The 27200-nt window shown below is 37.8% G+C and overlaps 1 protein-coding gene and 1 long non-coding RNA gene across 4 annotated transcripts in view; one reads left to right on the top strand and one right to left on the bottom strand.

The window, feature by feature from the left end:
* LOC307173663 overlaps positions 1-27200 on the bottom strand; it is a 73179-nt gene that overhangs the window by 45274 nt on the left and 705 nt on the right. For all 3 annotated transcript variants that reach the window (XR_013823895.1, XR_013823896.1, XR_013823897.1), the window contains exons 3-4: positions 26907-27141; positions 26349-26459 (exon numbers count right to left, since the gene is read on the bottom strand). This is a non-coding gene — a long non-coding RNA (uncharacterized lncRNA). The remainder of the gene's footprint in view (positions 1-26348; positions 26460-26906; positions 27142-27200) is intronic.
* Positions 13991-24148, top strand: scrt2 (scratch family zinc finger 2). The gene is made up of 2 exons (XM_079896946.1): positions 13991-14780; positions 19016-24148. Exons 1-2 carry the CDS (start codon positions 14633-14635, stop codon positions 19798-19800), a joined length of 933 nt encoding a protein of 310 aa, XP_079753072.1. The 5' UTR covers positions 13991-14632; the 3' UTR covers positions 19801-24148.

The raw sequence follows: 27200 nt of genomic DNA on the forward strand, positions 1-27200 counted from the left end.
CCCCAGTTCTTGAGTTGCACATTTTGGAATCAATCTGGCAACGTCTGAGCTAGCGGTCTAGATTTTGAATCAGTAGGCTTCAACCACCCACATCAATTTCTGAGTCAACCGACTGTTATTTTATTTATGCCAATAAGGGTGCCGTTACCGTACCATTTGTGCCAACCTAAAACCACTTCTGCCACTGACAACATTTGACCCTCACAGAAAAAAATCTATTTAAAGACAATGCAAATCAGCCCAAGAACACGCATGTACCCTAAGAAATCAACCAAAGCCTGACCTTTGCTGCGGTTCTAAAGTTAAATCTCCGGACAGGTGATCAAACTGATGAGGAGAGACAAAAAATGAGCAGTATTATAACACTTATCCTGAGGGATTCAAAAGACGGACAAAGAGAGACATGGAGAGTAAAGGAGAGAGTGGTGTCAGCTGCTGACCCTGATTCTTGGGCACTAAGGAATGCTTGACTGATCCTAACGCGGCGTAAAAAGCCTAAATGACCTCCTACACAAAGCCTGGGGGTCAGAGGTCAGGAGATCATGCAGATGCTGCCTCCTCACTGTAGTAAGCATCTTGATCTCCACAAAGAAACATCTGAGGATCATATGGGTCTATCTGTGAGACAGTTTAAATATTGACAATATTAATATAATTACATAAATATATACAGACTATAATCGGTGAATCCTTAAATGTCAACTTTTATTGTTTTTCATCCAGTTCCAGTGATTATGAAGGAAGCCACTGATTCGTACTGTTCAAACACTCACTGACTCACTTTACAAGCTGAAGACGGTCATAAACCACTTTTCTGTGCTGGTTTATCCACTTAAGGGCCCAATTGTTCAGCTGTGAAAAATGGGGTAGAAATAGCCGAGTGCCAGGATAATTAGTTCAATTTCTTGGATCTATGTCTTTCTGTCTCTCTCTCTGTCCCTTTGTGCTACTATGGTATTGACATGCAAAGTGTTTGCTGAGGAGAGTGTATGATTCTCTGGCTGAGTGTCAGATGGTCTTTCACTCTCCCAGCTGGTCCAAGAGCGCGTAGCCACCTGGTTTCCTTCTTTTCGGTCACGTGAGACCTGCAGAGGGTTGAGGGCTCTTTAAAAATCACTGCTGCGAGTTCCATCTGCTCTGGACCAAACTTCAACAACATCAACATGCCCTTAAGTCTCCTAGCCGATCAGCCGAGACTCGGCTCGCCGAAACATGCTGCGTCTGAACAGAAAAGTGGCACGCTGATGTTCTTCAGCTCAGTGAAGGAGAGAACATGGGATGGAAGGAGGGGAAGACAATGACAAGGCTTTCTGCACCGCTCTATTTTAGGCTTTCTTCATCACTCACACTGACCTTGATTCGTTGTAGTGTAAAGTGGGAGTAAATAGTAAATATAGGTAGTTGGAATTTGCTTCAGGATCCAGCTTTTATCAACATTACAATTTAGAATTTTTTTGTAGATGTACAATACTGTTCAAAGTTAATTTTTTTTAATGGTTTTGAAATAAGTATCTGACCAAGGCTGCATTTATTTGATCTAAAATAAAGTAACAACAGTAATATTGTGAAATATTTTTACATTTTTTAATATTTTACAGTAGATTTTAAAGTTTTCCATTTATTTTTAAAATGCAATTTATTCCTGTAATGATAAAGCTTAATTTTCAGCATAATTACTCCAGTCTTCAGTGTCACATGACCCTTCAGAAATCATTCTAATATGCTGATTTGAAACATTTCTCATAATCAATGTTAAAAAAAGTTATGTTGGTTAATATTTTTATGAAAACTGTGATTGTGATAAACACTTATCCACATTATAAAATTCAAATTTTAGTTAATAATACTACACTATATTATACTAAGTGACAGATGAATTTGCACCAAAATATTGTAGTTAATAATCAGTAAGAGTTGATAATCAGTTCAGACCTGCAATGTCTGGGTGGCAACCCATTAGTTGAGAAACACTCGTTTTCAGTTCCTGTCAGAAGGTCATGTAATTATGTAAAACTATACTTTCCCTGGCATTCCAATAATTTGAGATAAAACGTTACAAAATCCATCATTATGAAACACTGGAATTGTAGCATGATGACTTTCGAGTGCTTCTGGATCTTCCTCCGCAGCCGAATCGGTTGTTTGGTCTTCTGCGCTCAGCTGTTTAAGCATCATAGCGTGATCATTGATGACATTTTAATAAACCGCGCTCTATGTCATTCACACTGTCTGGCAGATGTAAATGTTTCCTCCCCTTTATCGTACCGGAGAGGTTCAGCGAGGGTCAACTAAGACCCTTGGGAACCTTTAGTTGCTGAGGGTGTTTGTTGGGACATATGGGCACTGTTTAGGATGTGAAACACTATGAGGAAGTGAGAGGCTGTTAGTCTGTTGTAGTGACTTCATTATTGCTCACTTATGGTTGAAAGTATCTGAGGTCTTTTGCGGTCAGATAATTCTTGAGGTCAGTAAATCTTTGTTTGACGTGCATTGTTTGAGGATATCCTCAACAGACTTTTCTGGGGGATTCAAGATCATTCATTGTATAGAAGAAAAAAGGAGATTTAATAAGATGCAAGAGATTTAAGAGATATATAGCCTATAGATTTATATTCCTCATCAGTAGCTTCATTCGGCCTCACACATCTCAATGGAGGATTAGATCTAAGAAATTCCCCTCCAGGATGCCTGAATCCTAATTAAAACTGTGTTAGTGGGTGCGGATGACCTTGACGACAGGCACATCTGAAGAATAGCACATGAACTGTATAAGCATGAGCGTGGCACATTAATGCAACAGAACTTCAGTCACTCTATCTTTACTTTGCCATCATCTCTCATGCAAATGCGTTACGAGGCCATTCTAGAGGTAAAACAACAGATGGTTATCTGGGTGATACAGATACAAATCTTGAAATGTTTTAACTCTTTCGACCATGTTCAACATATCTTATGATGCTTATGTACTTAAAAGGAATGGTTCACCCAAAAATTCAAATTCTGTCATGAACTCACTTTCAAGTTGTTTCAAACCTGTAATTTCTTTCTTCTGCTGAACACAAAAGAAGATATTTTGAAAAATGTTTGGTAGCCAAACTGTTACCAAACATTGTTTAAACTGTTACTGGTAGTAACTGTTACTGTTACCTATGTAAGCCCCATTGACTTACATAGTATTTTTCCCCTGGTATGGTAGTTTCGTAGTTTCATCTACCACAATACATTGAAAATCAGAAGACAGAAAAACTCAGACTTTATCATATACATTGCTCATGTGCTCATGTGTCAGTGTTGTTGATGTCCTACAAAAAATGAGATCACTTCCTGGGGGATGATGTCATTATGGATCTGGCTTTAGTTAGATAAAGGGATTTTAAAAAAGATTAACAGAACACATGAAAATGAGGACACAGGAAAATCCTATGAAATGATTAACCATTAATATATGGCAAAAATGTCAACGTCTACTCAAAATCAGCATATTATAATGATTTCTGAAGGATCATGTGACTGAAGACTGGAGTAATGATGCTTCTGAAAATTTAGCTTTGCCATCACAGTAATACATGTCATTTTAAAGTATATTAAAATAGAAAAGTTTTTTTTTTTATTGTAATAATATTTTGCAATATTACATTTTTGACTGTATTTTGATCAAACGAATGTAGCCTTTGTAAGCATGAGACTTCTTTCAAAACATCACACTTTTGAATGGTAGTGTATGGTAGGCTATAAAAATGTATTGTAAAACAATATGTGAATGATCCGACTTTTAACACTGTTTTTGCTGCTGAATTTTTTATGTGAAAATCATCCAAAGAAATAGAAACTTAGTGTCTTAAATACAAAGTGCAATGACATTAATTGCAATTTAAATCTTGAAGATCATGATAGTGTATCTGAACAGAAGGACAAGTCAACATCACAAGACACACACACGTGCACACACACACACACCACACACACACACACACTGAACACTTGGCTGCAGTTTTCACTGATATTTTGCCACCTCGCTATCTCTCTGTTGTCCCTGAAGGAAACTTTAACTTCTCCATCTCTCCTTTCAATATGTCTCTGTCTTCCTCCATCTTTTTCTCCAGCTCTTCATCTGTCTCATTCCACTCCTTCATCTCTCTCCTTCCACTCCTTCATCTCTTCCTCCATTTTTCCTCTTCTTCCATCTCATCCTGCTGATTTATGATTTTTACCTACGTCTGGAAAGGACACTAGCAGCTTTCACATAATGAAAGGATGGAGAGAGTATCCATTTGGACCAGAGCCAGCCGAACACTATGAGCTCATCACCATGGTAACCTTCAGAGAGATCCTCACCTTTCCCGAGTCACTTCTGCTGTCATTGAGTTTTATGATGTTCATCTCTCTCCTTCTCTCTTTGCTTTCTGAACCTGCACTTTCACAGCACAAGGTAATTTGCATGAAATCAACAAGCTGCAATGAGAGCCCTGACTGACCCCTGAACCATAACAAGTGACTGCAGACTAGACTGGAGTGAAGAAAAGTTTATTTCACTTCATTAAAGGTGAAGGGTGTCTTTTCTGTGCCCTTAAATCAACCATTTCAAACAGGTGTCCAGTATCGAATCCAGAAGAATTAACACGGAACTTGTGAAAAATTTAATAGGGAAAAAAATTCACAGGGCCCCAATAAAAAAATTAAAAAAAGATTAATATTGTTGTTAAATTGAAAAGTTGTATTATTCCAATTAATTATACATACTTTTTTTTTTTTTTTACTTGAAAATTTAATTTAGCCATTAAAAAGGATTCCAGAAAAAATGGAAAACAATTTTAGGTTTCAAATAAATTATTTGAAAACTGAATGAAAATAAAGTCAGGTCTGGGCCCATAAAAATGACAAACTAACCAGAACTAACTAACTGTATTCTGATTATGAGTATTCATAATACAACTTAAACATAAAACAAGTATAATTTTTTGGAATCTGATTACATAATCCATATTACATGTAATCAGTTACTACACTGGACACAAAGTATTACAAATCATCATTTTGAGGAACCTGCTACATCTCTAATGATCTGGGGCCGTATTCACAAAGAATTTTAAGGCTAAAAGTAGCTCCTAACTGGCGAATTTAGGAGCAACTCCTAAAAATAATGGGCGTGTCACTCGTAACTTTAGGACTCCTAATTTTTTTGACTAAGAGTAATTCACGAAGCACTTTAGCCCTAAAAGTAGCACCTAAGCCTGGGACAGCTTAAAAGAAGTCGAGAGGACTCCTAACTCACTAAGACATATTCACAAACCGCTTTTTGTGGCATTTCAGGTTGCGATGTTTTGAAATGCGTATGCGGCGGCTACAGGAGCTTCCAATCGCGAGGGAACAATTGTGCATTGTAGGCATAACTAGGGATGCAATAACGCCACCAACAATAACCAAAACTAGGCTACTCATTGCATGTAAACTATTTGTAATGTTTCATTGTGAATCAAATTAAAATGTTCTTCTCTTTGCAAACGTAGGCAGAGGCATATAGTGACAGATTAATTCAATAATGTTGCAAAGATATTGCATCAATCCATATGTTTCATTAGGCTACTAGGCTATTTGTTTTGCCTTACTCTTTATTCATTTAGGCTATTTATTCAGTTATTCATCATCTTCCGTCCTTCGCACTTGTGTAGCGCACGCATTCTCAGACCTGTCACCTGTCACTCATCATCGTAGGGGAGGTGTTTGGAATCATTCCCGCGTTACAATCATCAGCCAATCAAGGTGGTCACTTCAGTCAAGCTCGTGCATGAGTAATGACGTCATCCATAGCAACGAAGACTCACTCTTAGTTTGGGAGTTGTCATTTTTCTTTACTAAGAGTAGGTCTGAAAGGCATTGTGAATAACTTTTAAGAGAAAACTCCTAGCTAAAATCTTTTAGTGCGATTTAGGAGTACTCCTAGTGGTAAGATAAAATGCTTTGTGAATACGGCCCCTGAACTCTATAAATACATGTTTATATTACGGATTTAAAGAGTTTATAAATCAAATAAATATTGAATTAAAGATTTAATTGAAGTTTGAAATCGATTTATCACTAATGAATGATGTTAATGATGATCATCTATGTATACAAAAGTTGTTTGATAAAATCGTACTTTTACAGTCAGTATAACAATTTCAATACTAAGTGTATAAAACATTTACAAAACATAACAACAATCATCTGCTAACATAGTTTAGTTCATCCGTATCATTTATTAATCAAAAGTAGGAAACCACATAAACTACAAAACACTGGAACACTGACGCCTCCAAACAAACAACTTTTATTTTCCCCGCAAATGAATATATTCTTGACTTTCCTTTCCATATTTTGTAAGGTCAATAAATAAAATAAGAGACTGCATACAGTACATTTCAGTGCACTGACAATAGAGAGATTTTCACATTTGGGCCAACATTTGCCTCCCGGCTCGATCTCTCCATCTCTCTCTCACTGAACCGCTGCTGTTTATTCTACCTCACTGCTCCTTTACTTTCTCATGCGCTAACACACCTAAACGCCTCACCTGGAGCTGAAGACCGACAGGACAGCACATCACGTTCCCCCACGGGCCTCTGTCTACTAAACTTTGCAGTCGGTCATGTTTCTGCAGCTTTCACATGTTGCACAAGTCCAGTGGAGTTGTGCAACACAGTCAGATCTGACAACAGCTGTCGTGCTCCGCAAGGTCACCCTGAGCCCAAACATCCGATATTTCAGCTTACGTGCTGGAAAACAATCCGAGTTAAACAGAAAGACGAACCTTTGAATAAACATGATTAAAGATGCTAAATATTTTTACTCTGAGTGCTGGAAGGCAATCATGCTCATACATATTTATAAAGCTACATTTCCATTTCCATTTCAGAGAATGAAACAGAGTGACCTTAACTAGATAAGGAGGAAAACTGAGCAGAACTCACTAAACTTGTTCTGAGAATGTGTGTGAGTGTGTGTGACTGACCTGTGTCTGTCTGATGTAAGTAATGATGTCATTAGCATCATTACTGTGCTTTCAAGGTCCATTTCATTTAACGTAAATGTCATTCAAATAATTTCGAAAATCTTCCATTTACTGAAATAAATTAAATCATTTCTTGAAAAAGTAGTAAAAATAATATAGAGAATAGTTTAATCTTATCATGTTTATATCGATCTTGATATATATACCACTGGTTGCATTTTTATTTTGATATATAGCTATTCATACTGGATTAAGGTTACGGGCCTGGTCTACTTTTCACAGACTGCTGTGCTTTAATGTAACTGCCTAAAGCCTAAATGTCTCCCTATACAAAGAAATCACACATATGAAAACATATACAAAGGTTGACCTTAATATTTCAACAGAGGCTGAGAGATTGAAAAAAGAGGTTTTGAAACAGTTTGGGGCATCTATGAGGCACTGACCTTTCTCTCTCCATTCTGGAAAGCTTTCGAATACTTTTTAAAAACAAATTTGAAATAATGGGCTCAATACGGGCTGTTATTCTTCTTCTGGTAATGAATTCTAATGAAAATATGACTAATAAAGGGCTCTGACGTGCTCCGGGGTGTTGCAGTAATTAATCCCATGCCTGGCCAAATCAGTGATGTTTCCAGGGTCATAATCGGGTTCATTTGAGCCTCCACACGTTTCAGTCCCTCAGTCACACATGTCAACATTTGATGAAGAGAATGCAGACGAAAAAGCATAAAAGCACCTGTTATAACCCATAAAACAACAAAGGAACATTCATAAATTCCCCACGGCAGCTAATGGACATGGTTAGTATTTAATGACAGAGCTTCAGGTCCAACACGAAGTGTCCTTCAAAGACAATATCATTTATTTTTCTTTCACAAGTGCTCAAAAGCCAAATTAATGTTTGAGATTATTTACAACCACAACAACAATAGAGCAGGCAGCTGAGGTTTTTTACATTGCCATCATGTGCGTCCATCACTTTAGCTCTGGATTAAATTGTTTTAACTCTCTATCACACACAGACGCACTAAGCGTTCAACATCAGGCAATCTGTGTGGTGTTTCTCATCCCCTAAACCCCCGTCTCCCTCTCATTCCTCCTCCCTTACTACCCTTTGTTAGGTTCCAGCAGATGGATTTGGAAACAAAGAATCCCCCCCCCCACCCCACCCCACCTCCTTTACCACCCTACCCCCATTACACACTCAAACACAACACACACTCATCACATATTCTGCAGGATGCTTCAATTCAGACCGATTTACTAGATAACAGCACCACTCTTACACCATCTTTCACTCTCTCGATTCTCACTATTTAGCTCTTTAAGTGTGTGTGTGTGTGTGTGTGTGTGTGTGTGTGTGTGTGTGTGTGTGTGTGTGTGTGTTTTGGGTAGCAGGTGTATAGATCTCTGGGTTCAGTGGGTCAGTCTCCAATAAAATCAAGAAGATTGAAGTCAATTTGCTCATTGACAAGCTGCAAATCAACACCAGAACCAAACTGAGAGGATCAGAAGCTCACCAGGGCTCTAGTCTGATCTCAGTGTTTGTCATCTATATCTGAAACTCAATACAGATATCAAAACATATACTCTTGTTTTCTGTGATTGATTACATAATTATTCTTGCACTGTATTTTGGGCTCAGTTTAATATTCCTTTTGTGTTTACTTACTATATAGTCTTAATGATTTGTATTGGTTGATTCTGTATGGTCTAATCCCCTGATATAAAACATAAATTCAATTAATTTAAATTGATCCGGGGACCCCAAACAGTCATTCTCAACATAACCTATGTCTGGTTAATTTGTCTTTTATGAGCTGATGCACTGACATTTTTATTTTCTCAGGAGCTGTTAAAGATTTTTTTTTTAAGACAAAGAGGTAAATAACCTTCCAGACCCTGAGGGAGTTCTAGAACGGGGACAGTCCTTCTGGGCTGCGGTGAGGGTTTGTAATAAAGGACAGATGCTCTCTTTGCTGGCAGATCCATCACTGACAGACTCCAGGTTATATTTGAGAACAAGACACATAATCGACTGCTTTTGATTGTGCAAAGTTACATAAGCAGTTAAAAAAATTGTGTACTACTATTTAAAAATACAATCAGCTGCCAAAGTTGACAGTAACTGACAAACCGAATGTTGTGTAAGTGTACAGCTATGAAAGCGGAAGGAAATGTGATGAAATGGAGCGCCTAGTGTGTGCGAAGTGCTAGAGTGTCGTCTAAACGGGTTGTTCAGTGTTTAGGATTTGAATAGACCGTATTTAACTAAGAGGCCCATTAGACGTGCCATCAAGAGCTTCTGCCTGGTGCTTCTGTAATACATAAAGGCACCTGCGTCCAACACCCCAACATTTAACCCCCTCCCACCCGACTCCAGAGTCCTGTTAAAATATTGAGCAGGTACTTAAGTGTAATTTGGCTGAGTGCAGGCATTGCTGAAGGGGCCTTCATTCTCTGAAGACGTTTTGAGGAGACGGAACTAACGCCATCAATTATGTATGCTTTCATTCGACATCTCAGACCAAACACGAAAAAGAGCCGATTCAGCTGCATTTCTGTTGTTTATCAGCTTCTAAAAAAACAAACAAAAAAACATTTTAAAAGGAAGTTGTTAGCTTACTTCGTGAAAGACATTTTATATCCATTATAAAATTCACTGATATTACAAGAAATAATAGCTGAGAATTTGCAAGAAGTTTTTCTTGCATTTTTAAATAATATTTGTATAGTATATATTTATATAGTTATTTTACTGTTACAGCTACAATAATAAACGGATCTTTGGAACATATCTTTGGCTCTTGTAATGCAGGGAATATAATTTGTATTAATTGTTTTCTATATCCCAACTGTTGAAACTCCTCAATTATCCTTTAGAAATTATTTTGGCATTTTGTGATGAGATTATCTTTGTAATTTTTCCTACACTAATGTTGTTTCAAAAAAATCTAAATAAATCAAAATAATTTTTTTCAAAATCTTTCATTTTTATAAAATAACAAACAACAATTATGACCAGTAAATAAATAAATAACCACCAAACACTCTCAATTATAATCAAAAAGTTAATAATCATAGGAAAAAAGTGTATAGAAAGTAAATCAGAATCATTTTAATTTCTATGAAACCTGTTGCTTTTCATTGAAATCCACGAGTTTCAACCAATCAGAGTCAGATGGTGGACATTTGATGCTGTCCAAGACTTTAAGTGCTCTACAAATGAGAAAAATGAAAATCAATATGACATGCCTTTGTTGACCAGATGCAGCCAAGAGCAAAAACTCTCTTAACTGTGTTAGTACTGACAGAGAATAAAGAAGGAGAGATAGAGGGCAAGGTAGAGAAAAAAAGAGCAATAGAAGTAGAAAGAGGGAACTTGAGTCTTGAAAGAGAAAGGAGGAGGGTAATTATGTGGAAATGAGCATTCTCCCAGCATGCTTCTCTCCCTCAGCGATGCAGACAGGAGCCATTTGTCATCTGGCCCAAAATGGCATCTCTGGAGCCTGTTTTAGAGACTGCGGGATTGAGGGACTCGTTCTTTCTCTAATATCCTGACAGTCCTGGACTTATGTACTCTTTCTCTTTATCTTCGTATCTCTCAAACCCAGAGAGGCTCTACTATCCACACGACTGAGTGCAACAGAGAGGATGTGATGTGATTACAGGGAAAGAGCTTCCACAGGTGTCATATCTTCTTCACCAGTGACCCCTCCTTCACCCAAAGACAAATTATTTCAGTTATCCCATTCAATTAAAATAATTCACACTCCTCCAAGACTTTCATGTTTGGTAGAGTGTTTTACTATAATGTTCATAACTGGTAAATTACATTTTTATTGACAAAAAAAATTTCACTTTAGTTTTTTATTTTATTTTTTAAATACATGTTTTCATTGTTTTGAAGGCTGAATGATTGACACTATATTACTATATCCCGTGATTGGCACGGGAAGTGGGGGTACTGGAGGTGCTGCAGCACCCCCTGTTAATAAACACTTTAAGTGGGCTATTTAAAAAGTGTTAGGACTATTTATATGTTAAATTATGTTTTTTAAAACATACGCGCAGAGTGTGACGTCATATTGTCTGTGGGTAGAAAGAATTTGTCCGCAGCCGCTCTACAAAAAATAAAAAAATAATTAACAAAATTGTCCACAGCCGCTCTACTCCTGGGCGCAAGTCCACCGTCAGTGTTGTGTAACTCGGCAGGTTTTTGGTGTTCATCTCTATAAGCTGTCGCTGTGCAGGCTCTTTTATTGTATATGACAGTGTAAACAGTCCAATAACCCTTTTATTTAAAGGATTAATTTATGTCCCGTAGGCCGGTCTGTTGCATTATGATTGAAAGCATCAATAATGTCAAAACCCACCGATACGCTTGTTGTGATTCATGGAGTTTTGACAAGTTTTATAGACTTGATATTGTTTCTTATTCAAAAGTGGTGACCCCCCCACCCCCCCACCACCAAAAAAAAAAGCAGCACCCCCAACCTAAAACATCTTCCCACACCCTTGCCCTCACAGCCTCATTTTTATTCATTACAAATTATGAAAAAAATTGCGTCTAACCTGACTAAGGTCTATAGCAAGTTAATATGACAATAGTAGACAATAGTGTTTAAGATGATGAAAGACCAAAGAACGAGCTTTCAGAGAGTTGTTCTTACTGCTCAACAGGAAAAAAACTGCAACAATATGAGCAGAAAAAAAAAAATCTAGAAAATCCAATCCACTTTATCATTGAGAAACATTCAAAGGAACCGTGCTGTTTTACGAATTACAAAGTACCAAAACAATGAGGGAATGTAGGATGTAAAGAATGAACATGAGAGGGAGAGAGACAGTAATGAGGAGGAGGAGGAAAGAGAAGGAGAGCATCTCCCACTGTGGGTTTTGTGTTTCTCCTTTGAGCAAGGCAAGAACCACCTTCCGGATAAATGAAACCACAGCGGAGGAAGAGAGAATCAGACACCTGCGATCAGAGAAACAGGAAGCATTCCAGAAAGAGTGATGGAGAAAGAAACAGTGATAGAGTGAGATAAAGAGAGTGATGGAGCGAGAGAGAGAGAGAGTGAGAGAGAGAGAGACAGAAAAAGTAGCCTCATCTGAGGATGAGATAGATGGAGATACCGAGTAAATCCCCCCCCCCAAACAATAATCACTGGATGAAACCCAAAGCCTTTCATAGCACACAGCAGGCAGACCTGATCTGGCCCTCTGGCCCACAGGCACTGGAGGTGGGGGGTGAGGGGGGGACCGCCTGTCCTGGGGCACTGACCAGATGCTCACATGAAAGATTAGGATTTTTTCTCATTGTGTGAATGTGGTTGGGGGGTCATAAGCACAACCTGTAACATTTCACTTGTTGATAATTCCAGTGATTTTGGAAGATTATTAAGATTAGTGCAAATGGATAATTTTTTATTTATTTAAGTAAATAAATATAACAATAAAATATATATTTAAGTATATACAGATAAATGCGAAAATATGCAAATAAATAAGATTAATAATATCAAATATATATGCAAATATATATTCATAAAAAGCTAATTAACAATTATAATACTATAAAAAATATTATAATAATACTAATAATAGTATTAATAATACATATAAAGAGAAAAAGGGAAAAAACATTTACATTTAAAACTATTTATATTTTTTATTCATTTGTAACATTATTTGTAACATTTTATATTTATATTTTAACATTTTTTAATTATTGAACGATTACACACAAAAATGATATTAACAATGTATTTTTATATATAAACAACATTAATAATATTAAAAGTATATATATATATATATATATATATATATATATATATATATATATATATATATATACACAGACTGTTTCTATTTCAAAATAGTTTCAATTATTTGTAAATCTTATATTATTTACGGTAATATTTATATTTTAAATGTTTTTTCTTTAATTAGTAATGTAAACAGCAGCAATACTCGTAAAAATGAATCCATATTAATACATGCATAATGCACGTACATATACAAAATATTATAAATAAATAATATAGTGGCAATCTGAAACAATATCCTAAAAATGATCGTAAAGCTATATCGAACACGTGTGTGTATAATAATTATTTTAGACAACTGCTCAGAGGGAGAGAAAGGGAGAGCGATAGTGGCGTGTGGTGTATTCAGACACTTCATTAAGTGAATGGGGGGCCGGTTTGAGAGACTCCCACTTGCTTTACATGTAAGCACAAAGACATAAAGAACATAAAGGGTTCAGCATGCAGGCAGATGCCGACATCATCCTGTCCTATGAAGCTCCATTCATAGTAACTGTGGCCTGCACTTGTAATCATTGTGCACACTGAGAATGTGCGTGTGTGCGTGAGAGTGAGTGTGTGCGACAACCTGTACTGGATATTTGCTTCAAAACTGCATTGATTCAAGAAGTCTTGTGTTTCTCCACATAACAATTAACATTGTTAATGGCTGTTCAAGAATATGCAGACAGTGAAAAAACTGTTGTTATTGGTTAACTAAATTGTTTTTGGTAATTGAAGCTGAAATAAAATCTAAATATTAGATGAAAAATGTCAAATTAAAATAAAAAATATAATAGCTAATTTAAAATCTTAATAAATAGGCCTACTATAATAGTATAGAAATAATACTAAAATAACAGAATTTAATGCATAATAATGATGCTCGCAACAATGATGCTCATGGGTTCGAATCCCAGAAAACACAAACGCACAGCTTTCTGCCAAATGCATAAATGTAAATAAATACACAGGAAGAGTATGAATTCTAGTTGACGTTGCAGATTTAGAGGAAATCGAAGCGAATACAGCTTGCCAGAATTTGATGTAACTGTCAGCGAAACAGACGGGACGCAGAACGGAACCGAACAGAATGTACGCTGGTTGTTGTATCAACTCACTTTGAGATTGTGTGACATTTCAGGCCTTTCCTTCTCTTTCTCTCTCTCGCTCCCACAGAATGGGGGTGTGCAAGGAAGGGAGGGAGCGTATCAGAGGGGGGTCTGTCTGTCTGCGTGTGTGAAGGCACAGACGGTTCAGTAGTAATGTGATGTGTGTCCCGAGGGATGTTTGATGGATTAATGCTGAGCAGCTTCATTGCGATGTACCACCTGATCTCACTCCCACCGTCTGCCTCTATAAAACCTGCCTGACTGCTGATCTCAGCTAGTCTCACAGTCTCTTCTCTCTCTGTCTGTCTGTCTCTCTTTCTTCCTCTCTCTGTCTCTCTCTCTCTCTCTCTCTCCTCTCTATCTCTTCCTCCTCTCAGCCGCCTCCGCTGCAGGCCAGGAGCTATCCAGTGCTGAACAAGTGAAATTTTTTTTTTTTTCAGCAGCGTAAGCGGGTGTGTGTGTGTGTACAGTAGCAGTCACACACACACACACACACACACACAGTATTGTACCATCAGACATCTCTCTCCTCCTGCGTGCTCTTCATTTTTCCTTTATCTACAATCACTGTTTGTTTTTTATTTAGTTTCTGGGACGTGGATCTTTTTTCATGTGACGGATTTCATTCGGGACGATTTTCTCCAGGGTTTTTTTGTCCGTCTGCGGCCGATGTGAAGGATTTTCTGCTGCGTCTGTGCGCGTGCGACCGTGTGTGAACCATGCCTCGCTCATTTCTTGTGAAGAAAATTAAACTGGATGATTTTTCCTCATCTCCCGTATCAGCGTCTAATCATCATCACCATCATCATCCCGATGACTCCTTTACACGTTCTCGCTCAAACCTGGGCGTCCGGCTCTGTGAAAATGGTGAGTATGGTGCCTAAATATATTGTTTACATACAGATACAGTAGCTTCACTATATGTGCTTGATGTTCAACCATGTTCCCAAATGGTTAGCCTATGAAAAATATCTGCTAGGGCATAATTCAGATTTGATGCTGTGTTTTTTGAACATTGTACGTAGTCCAACAGATGTTACATAAATCTTCCCATTCTGTCGCGAACTAATCCGTAAAAACCTCCATCCTTTCACCCCCAACCTCGTCCTCCATTGTGCCCCCCAGACTTTGTTTTTTGACTCATGCTGACACAAATCAGGTCACGCAGCGCGATCAGCTTATGCGAATAAAGCCGTACGAAAGTGTACATACAGGAGCTTGATACCAGTTTGTTGTGCGTAGCTCATGCTAACGCTAGCACGCTGCTTTGTGGGGCTGATGTGTTTGTCCTTAGCTGATACTGCCCTTGAGTTTCGGTCCAAACCCTCCCCCCCCCCACCCACCCACAGCACTCTCTCTTTCTCGCTCTCCTCCCCCATCCTTCTTTTCTGCCTCATCTCACTATTTCTCTTTCACTCTCCTGCTTCCGGGTACATGAATCTAAGTGGTGGAGGAGGAGGAGGTAGGGTTTCAGCCATCATTGACGCCACAGGAGACATCCGAGTACTGTACTGTACAGCTCGAAGGACAACGAGGGAGATGAAAGGAAAGAGAAGCTTGAGGCAGTGCTGACTTTTGTCACATGATGCAGCAGCACGCACTCGCACAATAGGGCAAATAGCATCACGCACAGAGCAAGCCCAGCATCCCTGAGCGGACATGATGGGACAGGCTGAGCTAAACTGAGCTATTCTAAAGGGAGTCCAGAGAGCTCTGTGTGTCCTCACAGACAGATTTCGGTAGCAGATGTGTGGCTCTCTCTGTCCTGCTGTGGTGTTTTTCACAGATAAGCGAGATAAGACATGAGGGATATCTTCCCACCTGTTATAAAAAAAACAAAAACACAACAGACTGTTTATCTGTTTTTGGGTCATTGTAAGATTATATGAACTTATAAGCTGCGCTGCTCCTTTTACAATTAGGTTTATGCTTTTACAATATTGTTTTGTATTGCATTGTATTTTCATATGAAATCCCAAAATTGAAAGCATGCATTTTTTCTTAATTTTATAAATAATAAAAAATCTTCCCCTATCGGTTTTGTATAATAATTCGCAAACAGTTGCTGTAATTATTGTAGAAGACATTTTTCTTTATTCTTCATCTTGAAGGTCGAGCACAAAGAACAAACAACTCCATCTCGTCTGTCAGTCAATGGACTAACCCCCCCCCCCAAAAAAAATATATCCACATTAAAATTTCTGTTCCTACAAGTATTGTTGCATCTGCAAAATCATAATGAAATGAATTATTATTATACTATTCATTCTAATAATATATATATATTTTTATATATCAGAAAATTGTTTCTTATATTATCAAAACCATTATAATTATATTTGCAATATTAATTAATTCTATATAGTATTTCTATTATTTATTCATTCAAACTTGCTTCAGTAAAAATCCCAATTATATTTTTATATTAATAGCAATATTATATGATTAAATTTATTTTATTTTTCTATCACAGTTATATTCATGCTATTTGTTCAAACTGTGCAAGTTTTCATAATCTTTTTCTTTCTTTTTTTTCATGGCTAATACCACAGATTTAGTTTGGTAGGGGAACAATACCTGTAGTAGCATTGCTATTCTGACAGAAAATATAGTTACCAAATAGCTACCAAAAAATTTTAATAATATTATATATATATGTATATATATATATATCTCCTAATAACCTCTGAGCAGTCTTTTGTGGACAACACAGTTATATCCCCAAATAACATTCTCTCTACTGATCCTGTTGACTTTTTCCCCTGGTTAGCTCCACCATTGTTGTGCATCGCTTTCTTTAATTTCACTGTATAACTCGCCCAAACTGATACAGCACTGCATTAAATGCCTTTTGGGTTTCCCTTTTAGCAAGCAGATTGAATTAGAAACATTTTGTCAAAGACATGGCACCTTGGAAGGGGTATTATGTCGGTGAAATTCCAATGGCAATAAACGCGTCTGAGCCCCACGGCTGCCAGAAATCCTTTTAGCAGCTACTGAATGACCCTCACGATGCATTAAGACTCGCTCTTCGCGGTCAGAGGGCTCCATAATCAGTTTAGAGAAGTTACGAGGGAGTTTATTTGTTTCAGCAGATAGAGAGGAAGCAAGACATCCTGTATTAGGGAGTATATTTTCATATTTGTAATATACTTCAATGTTTGAAACTATTTCAGGAGGTTTTGAAATCTGGGAAAGAGTTTTGGTTATCTTCTAACAGAAGTGAAAATGTATGTAAAGTCCTGATTTCCTTAAAATGGTTTTTAAGGACCATTCATAACATCATCCTCCATTTACTTCCACTTTTAAAAGATTACGTTGCGCATAATAGACAAATAAACACCAAACTCTACAGGAGCCCTCGGCTAATCTTATCAAAGAAAAAGAGAGTCTGAGTGGCTTCTTCATCTCAAGGAGGGAAAGAGAGACGCTTGTGCTTCCACCACAGTTAACCTGCTTAATTAGCTATTAACCATGTTAAAACCCTCTGGGTCTCAATCACACACACACACACACACACACACACTCACACACACACACACACTTACATGAATGACGTATGCAGAAGGAACTATGGAAGCCTGTTTCAATTGTGTGAAATAAAGTCATACTATGAAATATAAAGTCTCACTGCGAGATATAAAGACTCAAATGTGAACTATAAAAAATGTATGAAAAAGTGAATGAATGAATAGATAAATAAATTAAATTAAAAATTAGCCTTTTTTTTATTTTAAGCAAAAACAGACTTCCATATAGCATAGCACAAAATATAGTCAAATTGGTTTCCAGTATTATTTTACTAAAGACTTGCAGCTTAAGGCAGATATGATGTGAGGTGTTTTAGGAAAGTCTCATGGAAACTTAAAGGTTCCAAAAGGGCGTTTTCGCATGATGCCAGCTATCCCCAAATAAACTTTCAGTGAACAGTTCTTAAAAGAACATTTTAATAATCCAAAGAACATGTTTTACACCATAAAGAACCTTTTGTGGAATGGAAAGGTTTTATGGATGTTAAAGGTTTTTGATGGAACCGTAATCGTTGTCAATAAAGAACCCTTGTTTTTAGGCGTGTTGTCATTTGTTGTACTTCTATTTTGTTGTGTCTGACAGTAAACTTAACATTGTGGGCCCTATCATACACCCGGTGCAATGTGGCGCCAGGCATGATGCAAGTATTTTTTGCTAGTTTCAGCCCGACACAGTTATCATTTTCACATCCTGCACCACGTTGTTTAAATAGCAAATGCGTTTGCGCCCATTAGTGCGCCCATGGGCATGCTGAGGCGTGTTCAGGCGCATTGTTGGCGCGTTGCTATTTTGAGGTAACTGAAATAGACTGCGCAATATTTTTTTTGTTATTTAAAGAGCACGTTAGCAATATCCGTCTACTAGAGATGCGCGGATGGGCTATTATTTCATCTGCAACCGCATCACAAAACTCATCAACCGTTCGCCATCCATCCACACCAACGTTTTTGACCAATTTTCAAAACCGCACCCGCCCGCCATCCGCTGATTGGTGTATACATATATTTTTCATTTGATTGGTTCAACCGCCCGCCCGAATTTAATTAAAATATTATTTTTCGTCACGTCATCCGCCCGATCCGCGGCTGTAACCCCCAACCGCGCATCTCTACCGTCTACAACGCGCGTACACTTTGTCCTGTAGATGGTCTGCTCGTGCGCTTTCACCTTGCGCATGAGCAGATCCATTTCCTCGTTAGAGAAGCGTTCAATTTTCCGCTTGCAAATTCCGCCATGTAAATAGCGAATCCGCCATGGCGCAAGCGCAACTGGCTTTTAAAGGGAATTGGAGATGAGACTCTGATTGGTCTATTTTAAGTAACTCCCAAAACACACCCATTACTCATCAAGAGAATAGGAACAACCCTTTTAGACCATGCCCCTGGTGCGTTTGCGCCTGGTGTGCTAAGTGCGCTTGCGCCGTGCGCTTTAGACCATGCGCTTAGATCGTTAAAATATGGCCCTGTGTCTTTAATGTAGTCACATTCTGAGTCTTTAATTGCTTTACATCTGGACTTCAGAGAATAAGTGAATGAGTTAATAACCAGTTCATGTTCTCTGTCCTGCTGCAGGCTACATCCAAGATTACATCAGCTCTTCTGAGTACACAGAGGAGAAGCAGGCCGACATGAAACCGAGCTCGGATCCGCTGTACTCCCCCGTCAGCAGCGGAGGTGGGGAGTACTGCCAACCGGACCTGGAGCACCCGGACAGCCCTCAGTCTGGCCTCACGGCCCGCGGATACTTCAGCAGCGAGAGCGAATCTCTCAGCGAGGGCTACACCATGGATGCGTTCTTCATATCTGACGGCCGCTCGAGGAGGAAGGGCGAGGTCGCGGAAACGAAAAATGTTGAAGCAGAGGAGAAAGAAATGGCCGGGGCGAACAACGGAGGTCCACGACACACCTGCAACGAGTGCGGAAAGACCTACGCCACTTCATCCAACCTGAGCAGACACAAGCAGACCCACCGCAGCCTCGACAGCAAGATGGCGCGCAAGTGTCCCACCTGCGACAAGGTTTACGTGTCCATGCCGGCGCTGGCCATGCACATCCTCACTCACGACCTCAAGCACAAATGTCACGTGTGTAGTAAAGCCTTCAGTCGGCCCTGGCTGCTGCAGGGGCACATGCGATCGCATACGGGAGAAAAACCCTTCGCCTGCGCCCACTGCGGGAAAGCCTTCGCCGACCGATCCAACCTACGAGCGCACATGCAGACACATTCGGCCTTCAAACACTACAGCTGCAAGCGCTGCAATAAGACCTTCGCGCTGAAGTCCTACCTGAACAAGCACTACGAGTCCGCCTGCTTCAGAGGCTCCGGAGACGAGGACGAGTCTGGCTCCGAGAATTAACACGAGAAAAGATGAAGATGAGTTAACGCTCGCAAAAATCCCCCCCACAGACTCCCCATTCACGACCCCACTATCCCTTTTTTAGAAAGCAATATTTTCACCAAGAAAAAAGCCCAAACCAACCCAATAATAATAAGACAATAATGAATAGATGCTGGATTTTTTTTCTTTGGTAAAAAAAAAAAAAAAAAAAAGACCCTCTCATATAGACACGTACAATTATGAGGCCTGGCATGCAAATTTTTATGAACATAATCCTATTAATAACGATAGTAATAATATTTAGATTACTGATGTTTTATAGCAAATCATAAAAAAGACATAAAAAAAGACAGCAACAGGTTTGTGCTTTTTGAGAAATGAAAATCAATTTGTATTTTTATGCTGCTCTTTTATTTTGAATTCTTTTGCAACTGCCAACATAAACTTTTTATGAAAATGTGAATAACGACAGTATTTGCAAAAAAAAAGAACAAAAAAAAAGATTGTAGACCTCTGAAAAGGTGCAAACTTTTGTTACACTTTTGGTATTTTATTTATAATTGTTATTTTTATATTCAATGTTTCCTGCAGTTTCATTATTTATTTGTTTATTTATTTGTGCCAATCGTGTCCTGTAACTGTTCGAGCAGAGCGACCATCACTTTTGTTTTACCATATGGAGGAAACAGCACTCAAGACAATGATCACCAAACATTCGAAACACTTATAACACGGACGACAGGGACTTTCAACGACTTCTTTCGTGCATCTCTGCTCGCTCTGCTGGGCTTCCTCACACTAAAACAGACTGCATGTGCTCCAGATGCCTGGGGCTCCGCCCCTTGTCTTCCTGCTCCATGATTACCTCACCCAGAGGCAGGTATGACCTCTAACCTCTGCTCTGTCCAAGCTCTCAAAGCATCCATCATACAAACCTCATTTCTACCATTCCAGTATTGTTGAGTACTTATGTATTTATTTATGCACTATTTTCATTTCCCTATTTATTTAATGTGTATTTATTGTGTATTTCTATCTATTTATTTATTTATTTGGTTGACTATTCTCTGTGTTATCGGATACTGAACTGCCGTTGACCTTTTAAAATGCTGCTCTTTAATGAAAATCTTTATATGCATGATTCAGCTGTAGAGGGATTTTATTCTTTTTCGAGAGGGACGGTATGCAGTGTTTAAAAGCAGATGAATTCAGGTGATGATGCTTTGTTTAATGGGCAATAATTCTTCTTAGGTACAGCAACTTGTATAATCACAGCTGTCCTGTTAGCAGTCAATGTAGGGCAATAAACAGAAATCTCCTTAATATCTCAAAGGTCATATCTCATTTCGTCGTTTCTAGAACTCCATTTCCTGCTGAGGCCATTCAAAATGTCTAGGGCTGCATCTGAAATCGCATACTTCCCTACTATATAGAAGGCGAAAAACAGTATGTGACTAAACAAGTATGTCCGACACTTTACTATCCCATAAGGCCACGGGAGAGGATTTATGAATGGATGCAGTAGGTCACGTGATAAGGGCAACATGCCGAATGTAGTGCATCCAGATTACATTCATACCACACACATTAATACTAAATAGAACATACTTTTTTAGCGCTCACAAAGTACTTATTCAAAATAAGTACCTACACAAGATAGTATGCGATTTCAGATGCAGCCTATGTCTATGGTGTGTTTGTGTGACTCCACCCACATTTGTGACATCACAATTCATCTCATTGCTCAAATGCCAAACAATTTAGTATTCCAGAAACGTATTTTACAACTAAACACTAATAAAAACAAAGCAAAATCAATCCCGGAAGGTGCAAATCGAACAGATATTAAAACCCCTTTTTTTGTTGTTCTTACAAATTTAAATGAAATTTTAATAACAAAATCAGCAGCAATAAGCCTTTTTCTAACAATATTTTTTACTATTACTATTACGACAAATTTAATATAACTGTCTTGCATCTCAGTAGTTTTGAATGTAATTATAAAAAGACTAACCCACAGCATGACATATTTCAAGCATTTGGCTTTAGCTGTCCAAATAAATCCCATCATAAGCTGCGGCCGCCAGACGATGACATGAATATGACAGAGTTTCAGTGACATGTGAAATAGAAGTCCCAAATCCTAGACCCAGAAATAATGACCCCCCTGAAATGCCAATCAGGATGGATTATTCAGTGTTTGAGTGAAAGGAGTGCTGGGTTCAGGACAGAGATGAAACAAAATAGAGGCTTAATGGCAGCATTGATGGAAATAGCTGAGCATATGGCGCCAATGTGCCACTGCCTGTATAATAAAGATCTGAAAGATGTTAGGAGATGAAAGGATGAGAAGTGCAATCATAAAATGCGACGGTGTAAATCAGCTGTCTCTTTGCTGTCAGTCCTATGAAGCAGAAAAAGCGGAAACAAAACTGCTTGTTTCATAATGAAAATACATTTAGCACCATCATGAGGAATGAAACCTTGCATAAGAAAATATGCATCAGCACATATGATGCAGCTCGTGTCAAAATGAATAGAGGCAGTGTCCACTCCCCTAAAGGGTTAACAGGTGTTGGTGGACAGACAGTAGTCTGAGAGCATAATTGAGTCTGAGTTTGACCTTGTGAGGAAGGTCGAGCAGCAGCAGCCAAAGGCTCTGTCAGCGTTTTGCATATTGTAAAAAGGACGGCACAATCTCAGTAATGGGCCAAAACCTGCGGGGAATAGATAATGAGTTTCTCCTCCCACTTTTCTTCTGCTCTTCGCCTCTTATCCACCCATTCCTGACCTCGTACATTGGAACGCTGTGTCCTAGCAGATTTCTGTATTGTATTTCACTCTCATTGCTGATGGACATCAGTGTCAGAAATCTAATAACTACAGTTAAAATTAAAAATTAATACTTGATCAATGATGAATATTTAAAATGTTTAAAGTGTTAAATATTCAAAATATATCAAATAAATTGGTATATTTTATAGTACCTTGTTAGATAGGCCAATAGAATAAAATATTATGTACTATATACACTGCCATTCAAAAGTTTGGGGTCAGTAAGATTTTTTTTTTAAAAGAAATGTATACTTTTATTCAGTAAGTATACATTACATTTATCAAAATTGACAGAAAAGACATGTATAATGTTATAAAATATTTATATTTCAAATAAATCAAAAAATAAATGTTTCTTGCATATTAGAATGATTTCTTAAGGATCATGTGACACTGAAGACAGATGTAATCTGGCTGCTGAAAATCACAGGAATAAATTACATTTTAAAATATATTAAAAACAGAAAACAGTTATTTTAAATTGTAATACTATTTCACAACTATTTCACAATATTACTGTTTGATCAAATAAATGCAGCCTTGGTGCACATAAGAGACCTTTATTAAAAACATTAAAAAGTCTTACTTTTGAACGGTAGTGTTATCTAACAGATATACTACAGTATGTAGAAATCTTTGTCATTTTAAATATTTGGAGCACATTTGGTGGCATTGATTCATTTCTGACCCTGATGGACATTCATCCTGCTTTTATTCCTCATCCCCTCATATTCCTGACACACCCACAGCTGTGAAGAATCAACAGACTATCTGTTATGAATTTCCATCTGGATATTTTCCATATTAATAAGGCTCGAATTCAGAGTCAGTTCAAATTATGCAAAGCTTGATGTAATGATGAGCTCTTCTAAAGGCTATTCCAAAGGACTACCATCATCTCTTTGTTTTCAGAAAAATCTTTTTCCACAAATGTTCAGAAATGTGAGATAACTGAAGAGACTGAGAAAGTGAACGCGTTTTAAACAAATGTAAATATGTGTGTATATATATCTCAGCAATAATGAGACACCGCATGTGAGCCGATCCCTTTTGCTTTTACCTTTTCTGAGCCGTTTAACCCTGGACAGGCTGAACAGGATCAGGGACTTCATTAGCTCATTACCTGCTGTACTAGCTACCAGCAATATTAACAATGCTAATCATTCTCTCTCTGTTCACCAGGATCTACCGATATTTCTTTGTCTCTCTCTTTCTCTCCTGTTATTTTTTTCTTCTTTTGTGGAAGTGCCCAGCCTGGCTGAACAATAATATGAAGTGCCAAAAAATTAAAGAGTTATTTCCATGACAAAAGCCTTCAGCATATGGTAGGCAACTCACAGCCCTCCATATGGTCCTTGAGAGATTTCAGATTGTCTCTCTTCTTTGCCCTTGCCTTCTCTCTCTATCTTCCTTCCTTCCTTCCTCCCTGTGTAAAAACATAAAGATTTTTCCACTTCTGATATTACATTTTGCCTGTTATGAAGGGTAAAGCCAATAGTGATGTTTATGAACAATAAAATCAATAGCACAAGCAGTCCGTTGTCATTTTTTTAACTGACTTCATGTTTTACTTCCATTTCTCTCAAACACAGAACATGAAATGTACACTGAAAGTGCTTTTAGATTCCCCTCACGGACCCCTGACCCTTGTTTAAAGCCCCTGCATTAGCAGAACTGTATATTCTGAGTTTCCAACTTGTAGTCTGTACTTTACAGTTAGACAGACATCAATTCTGATCACAACACAAGACTAAGGAGTCACAGATCAGAATGACTGAGCGACTTCTTCCTGTGCTCCTCCCTGACAACGCCCACCTATCTCACCAATGGCGTTGCTGAACTGGGATCAGCCTTCGCTGCATGCATCAGTGCTATAACTCTCACCGGAAGAACATCCGAACTGTAATCAAGTCAGCAGCTAAAGTCACTCTGAAACCTGACGCACAAGCATCTGTCCTGGAGCTGTTAAGCCAGTCCAAGTCATTAAATGTTAATGAAACATTGATTTTATGTTACACTCTGGCCTTACCAAGATGCAGCACTCAGAGCTGAATGAGACCGATTACTGATGCTGAGGGAGAGACACTGTCATCAGGATAGAGGAGGACTGATGTCCAAGAAACCAGAAACACGAGTCAGGCTCAACCATTATGTCCTTCACTGTCCTACAGTGTTTTAGTTTGGCTTCGTTTTCTGTCTGTTTGACTGATTTAATGGATTACACTGCTTGATATTGATTAACTGGTGTATTTAAAAATGTAAATACAGGATAAGTCCGACTCTCCAATTACTACTTTAGGCCGAAACTACCATAAACATTGATGGAGACAAGCACCTCAGTCAGAATAGTCTTATAGAATTCGGACTAATATACAGTATAGTTGATATTTTATTGGATTAATAAGGTCTTTTTAAAATAAAATCCTATGTAATTTAATTAATCTTGAATTTAATTTAATTCATCTTAAAGTCTTCTAGAATTCCTTAAAAGTCCCCTTAGGAATACAAAAAACAACAACCTTCAGTTAGATTTCGTGGGTACCAGAAACATAAAAAAAAATATTAGTTAATTTTTGAGAGTAAATCCATATAGTAGATATGTATATTTATATATTATACTGCATATTACATTATCTTATTATATACTGTATCTAAATAATAGATGTCATTGTTTATATATGTTTAATGTTATTTATATATTAAAGATAAAATTATAAAAATGTATTATTTCACTTATTACATTATATATTCTAATTCAGTAAACATAATCAAAGCTTAGTGGTTACAGTGTACATTCATATATAAAATGTACATTTTCATTTTCCTTCTGAAAGAATATATTTTCCAGGTTTAGTAGTGAATATCACCATGAATAAAGAGGTCACTGTAACTGAAGTGGCAGTGTGGTGATGCTACCATTAGATTTCATAAGAATAAATAATTAAACACTATCATCTGCAATATTGAACATGCAACCCTAAACCACTCAACATTCAGAGCCCTGATAACATGCTGTCCTACTGAGCTTTACCCTTTACTGGCACATGACGTTAAGGTTTAACTTGCTATCATTGATCCTAATACAAGAAACAAGAACAAGGTCAAAAGAGAATTGCAGCGTTCCAGCACATTCATAAGATAAAATCCATGTGGAGTCAACACACACAGTACGTGTAAGAGCAGTGTGTGTGTGTGTGTGTGTGTGTGTGTGTGCATGTGCTCTGGGCATGGATGCATTTAGTAGGCTACAGTAGTTACTGATTACACTTTAAGAGATAAGACCACCTAATTCTCCCCTCACTTGTAGATGTGGCGAATGGAAATTGACCAACACAATGATAATGCTCAGTGGTTCTCAATCCTGCTCCCAACACTTTACATTTAACAACTCATAGGTAAAATGAGTTAGGTAAAACAACTCATAGGTAAAATGATGGTAAAATACCTCAGAAGGTAAAATGCTCCATCAAGGCGTTAGAGTTTGGTGGTGAGAAGTACACCAGTCAACACCAGTCACCACCAAAATAATTACCGTAATTACTACCATGTGTTTTTGGACATGATGTGCCATATAAATGCCTTTTGTAAGCTGCTTGTTAAATGCAAAAATGTAAATGGTATGTGACAGTATCATCACTATCTGATGTAATCACTGTACAATGGTACCACCATAGTCATTTTTGTAAGGGACTAATAATGATATTTGTGCTGCATAGGATGTCAGTACTTACTCAGTATTGTCCTTTGCGTTCAAAACTTCATTGGTGTGTGTGGTTTTGATGATACCTTAATAGCAACAGGATTCTGAGGTTTGCCCGCCATCTGCTGGTGTTTATATTTCACTGCAGTCGGATTTAGAGTAACAATATTAGTCTTTGCTATATATATATATATATATATATAAATAAATAAAATTTATATTGTGCTTTAACAATAAATGAATGAAAATGAATGAAATTAATATTTTCTAAATGTATGTTTTTGTTTTAATCCATATATTTTCATGTTTATTTCATTACTTATTCCAGTGGAAGGACAGATCTCTGGTGACATGCTCATTCAAATCTGACTTCATCCAATCAAAAACCGGTGAATAAAAGTCCCTGTCCTATTTTTTTTTTCTTTACTGTTAATCCAGTTTACTTGGATGTACGTCACAATATTGTGGCTTTAAAAATTTTGTATGAAATTGTTATTTCCTTCAAAACCCTATATATTTTATAAAACCTGATGGCGCACTAAATAAAATTAAAATAAGACAACTCACTAAATCATATTAGTGAACTCACCATATGGCTTTGTAACTGTGGAGTTGAACTCTAAATGGAGTGGACAGTTTGTCTTCTCACAGCACAGTGAATTATCATCTCCTGCTAGCAGTGCCTCATTATCCAGACTTTCTTCCCTTTGCTGATTCTTCTGTGTGTGCCAGCCTGACTGCTCTTGATGTTTTCTGTTGTTTGTGTGAAAACCCATCTGTCTGTTACAGCCTGCTGGCAGTAGGTCCAAACGTCCCTTCTGCTCCTGTCAGAAGAATCAGTTCACAGCATTTAGAGATCCAAATGTTCATTTTCCTTTCCATT

The sequence above is a fragment of the Squalius cephalus genome, assembly GCF_949319135.1.
Source record: "Squalius cephalus genome assembly, chromosome: 16".
In the NCBI taxonomy this organism is placed as follows: Eukaryota; Metazoa; Chordata; class Actinopteri; order Cypriniformes; family Leuciscidae; genus Squalius; species Squalius cephalus.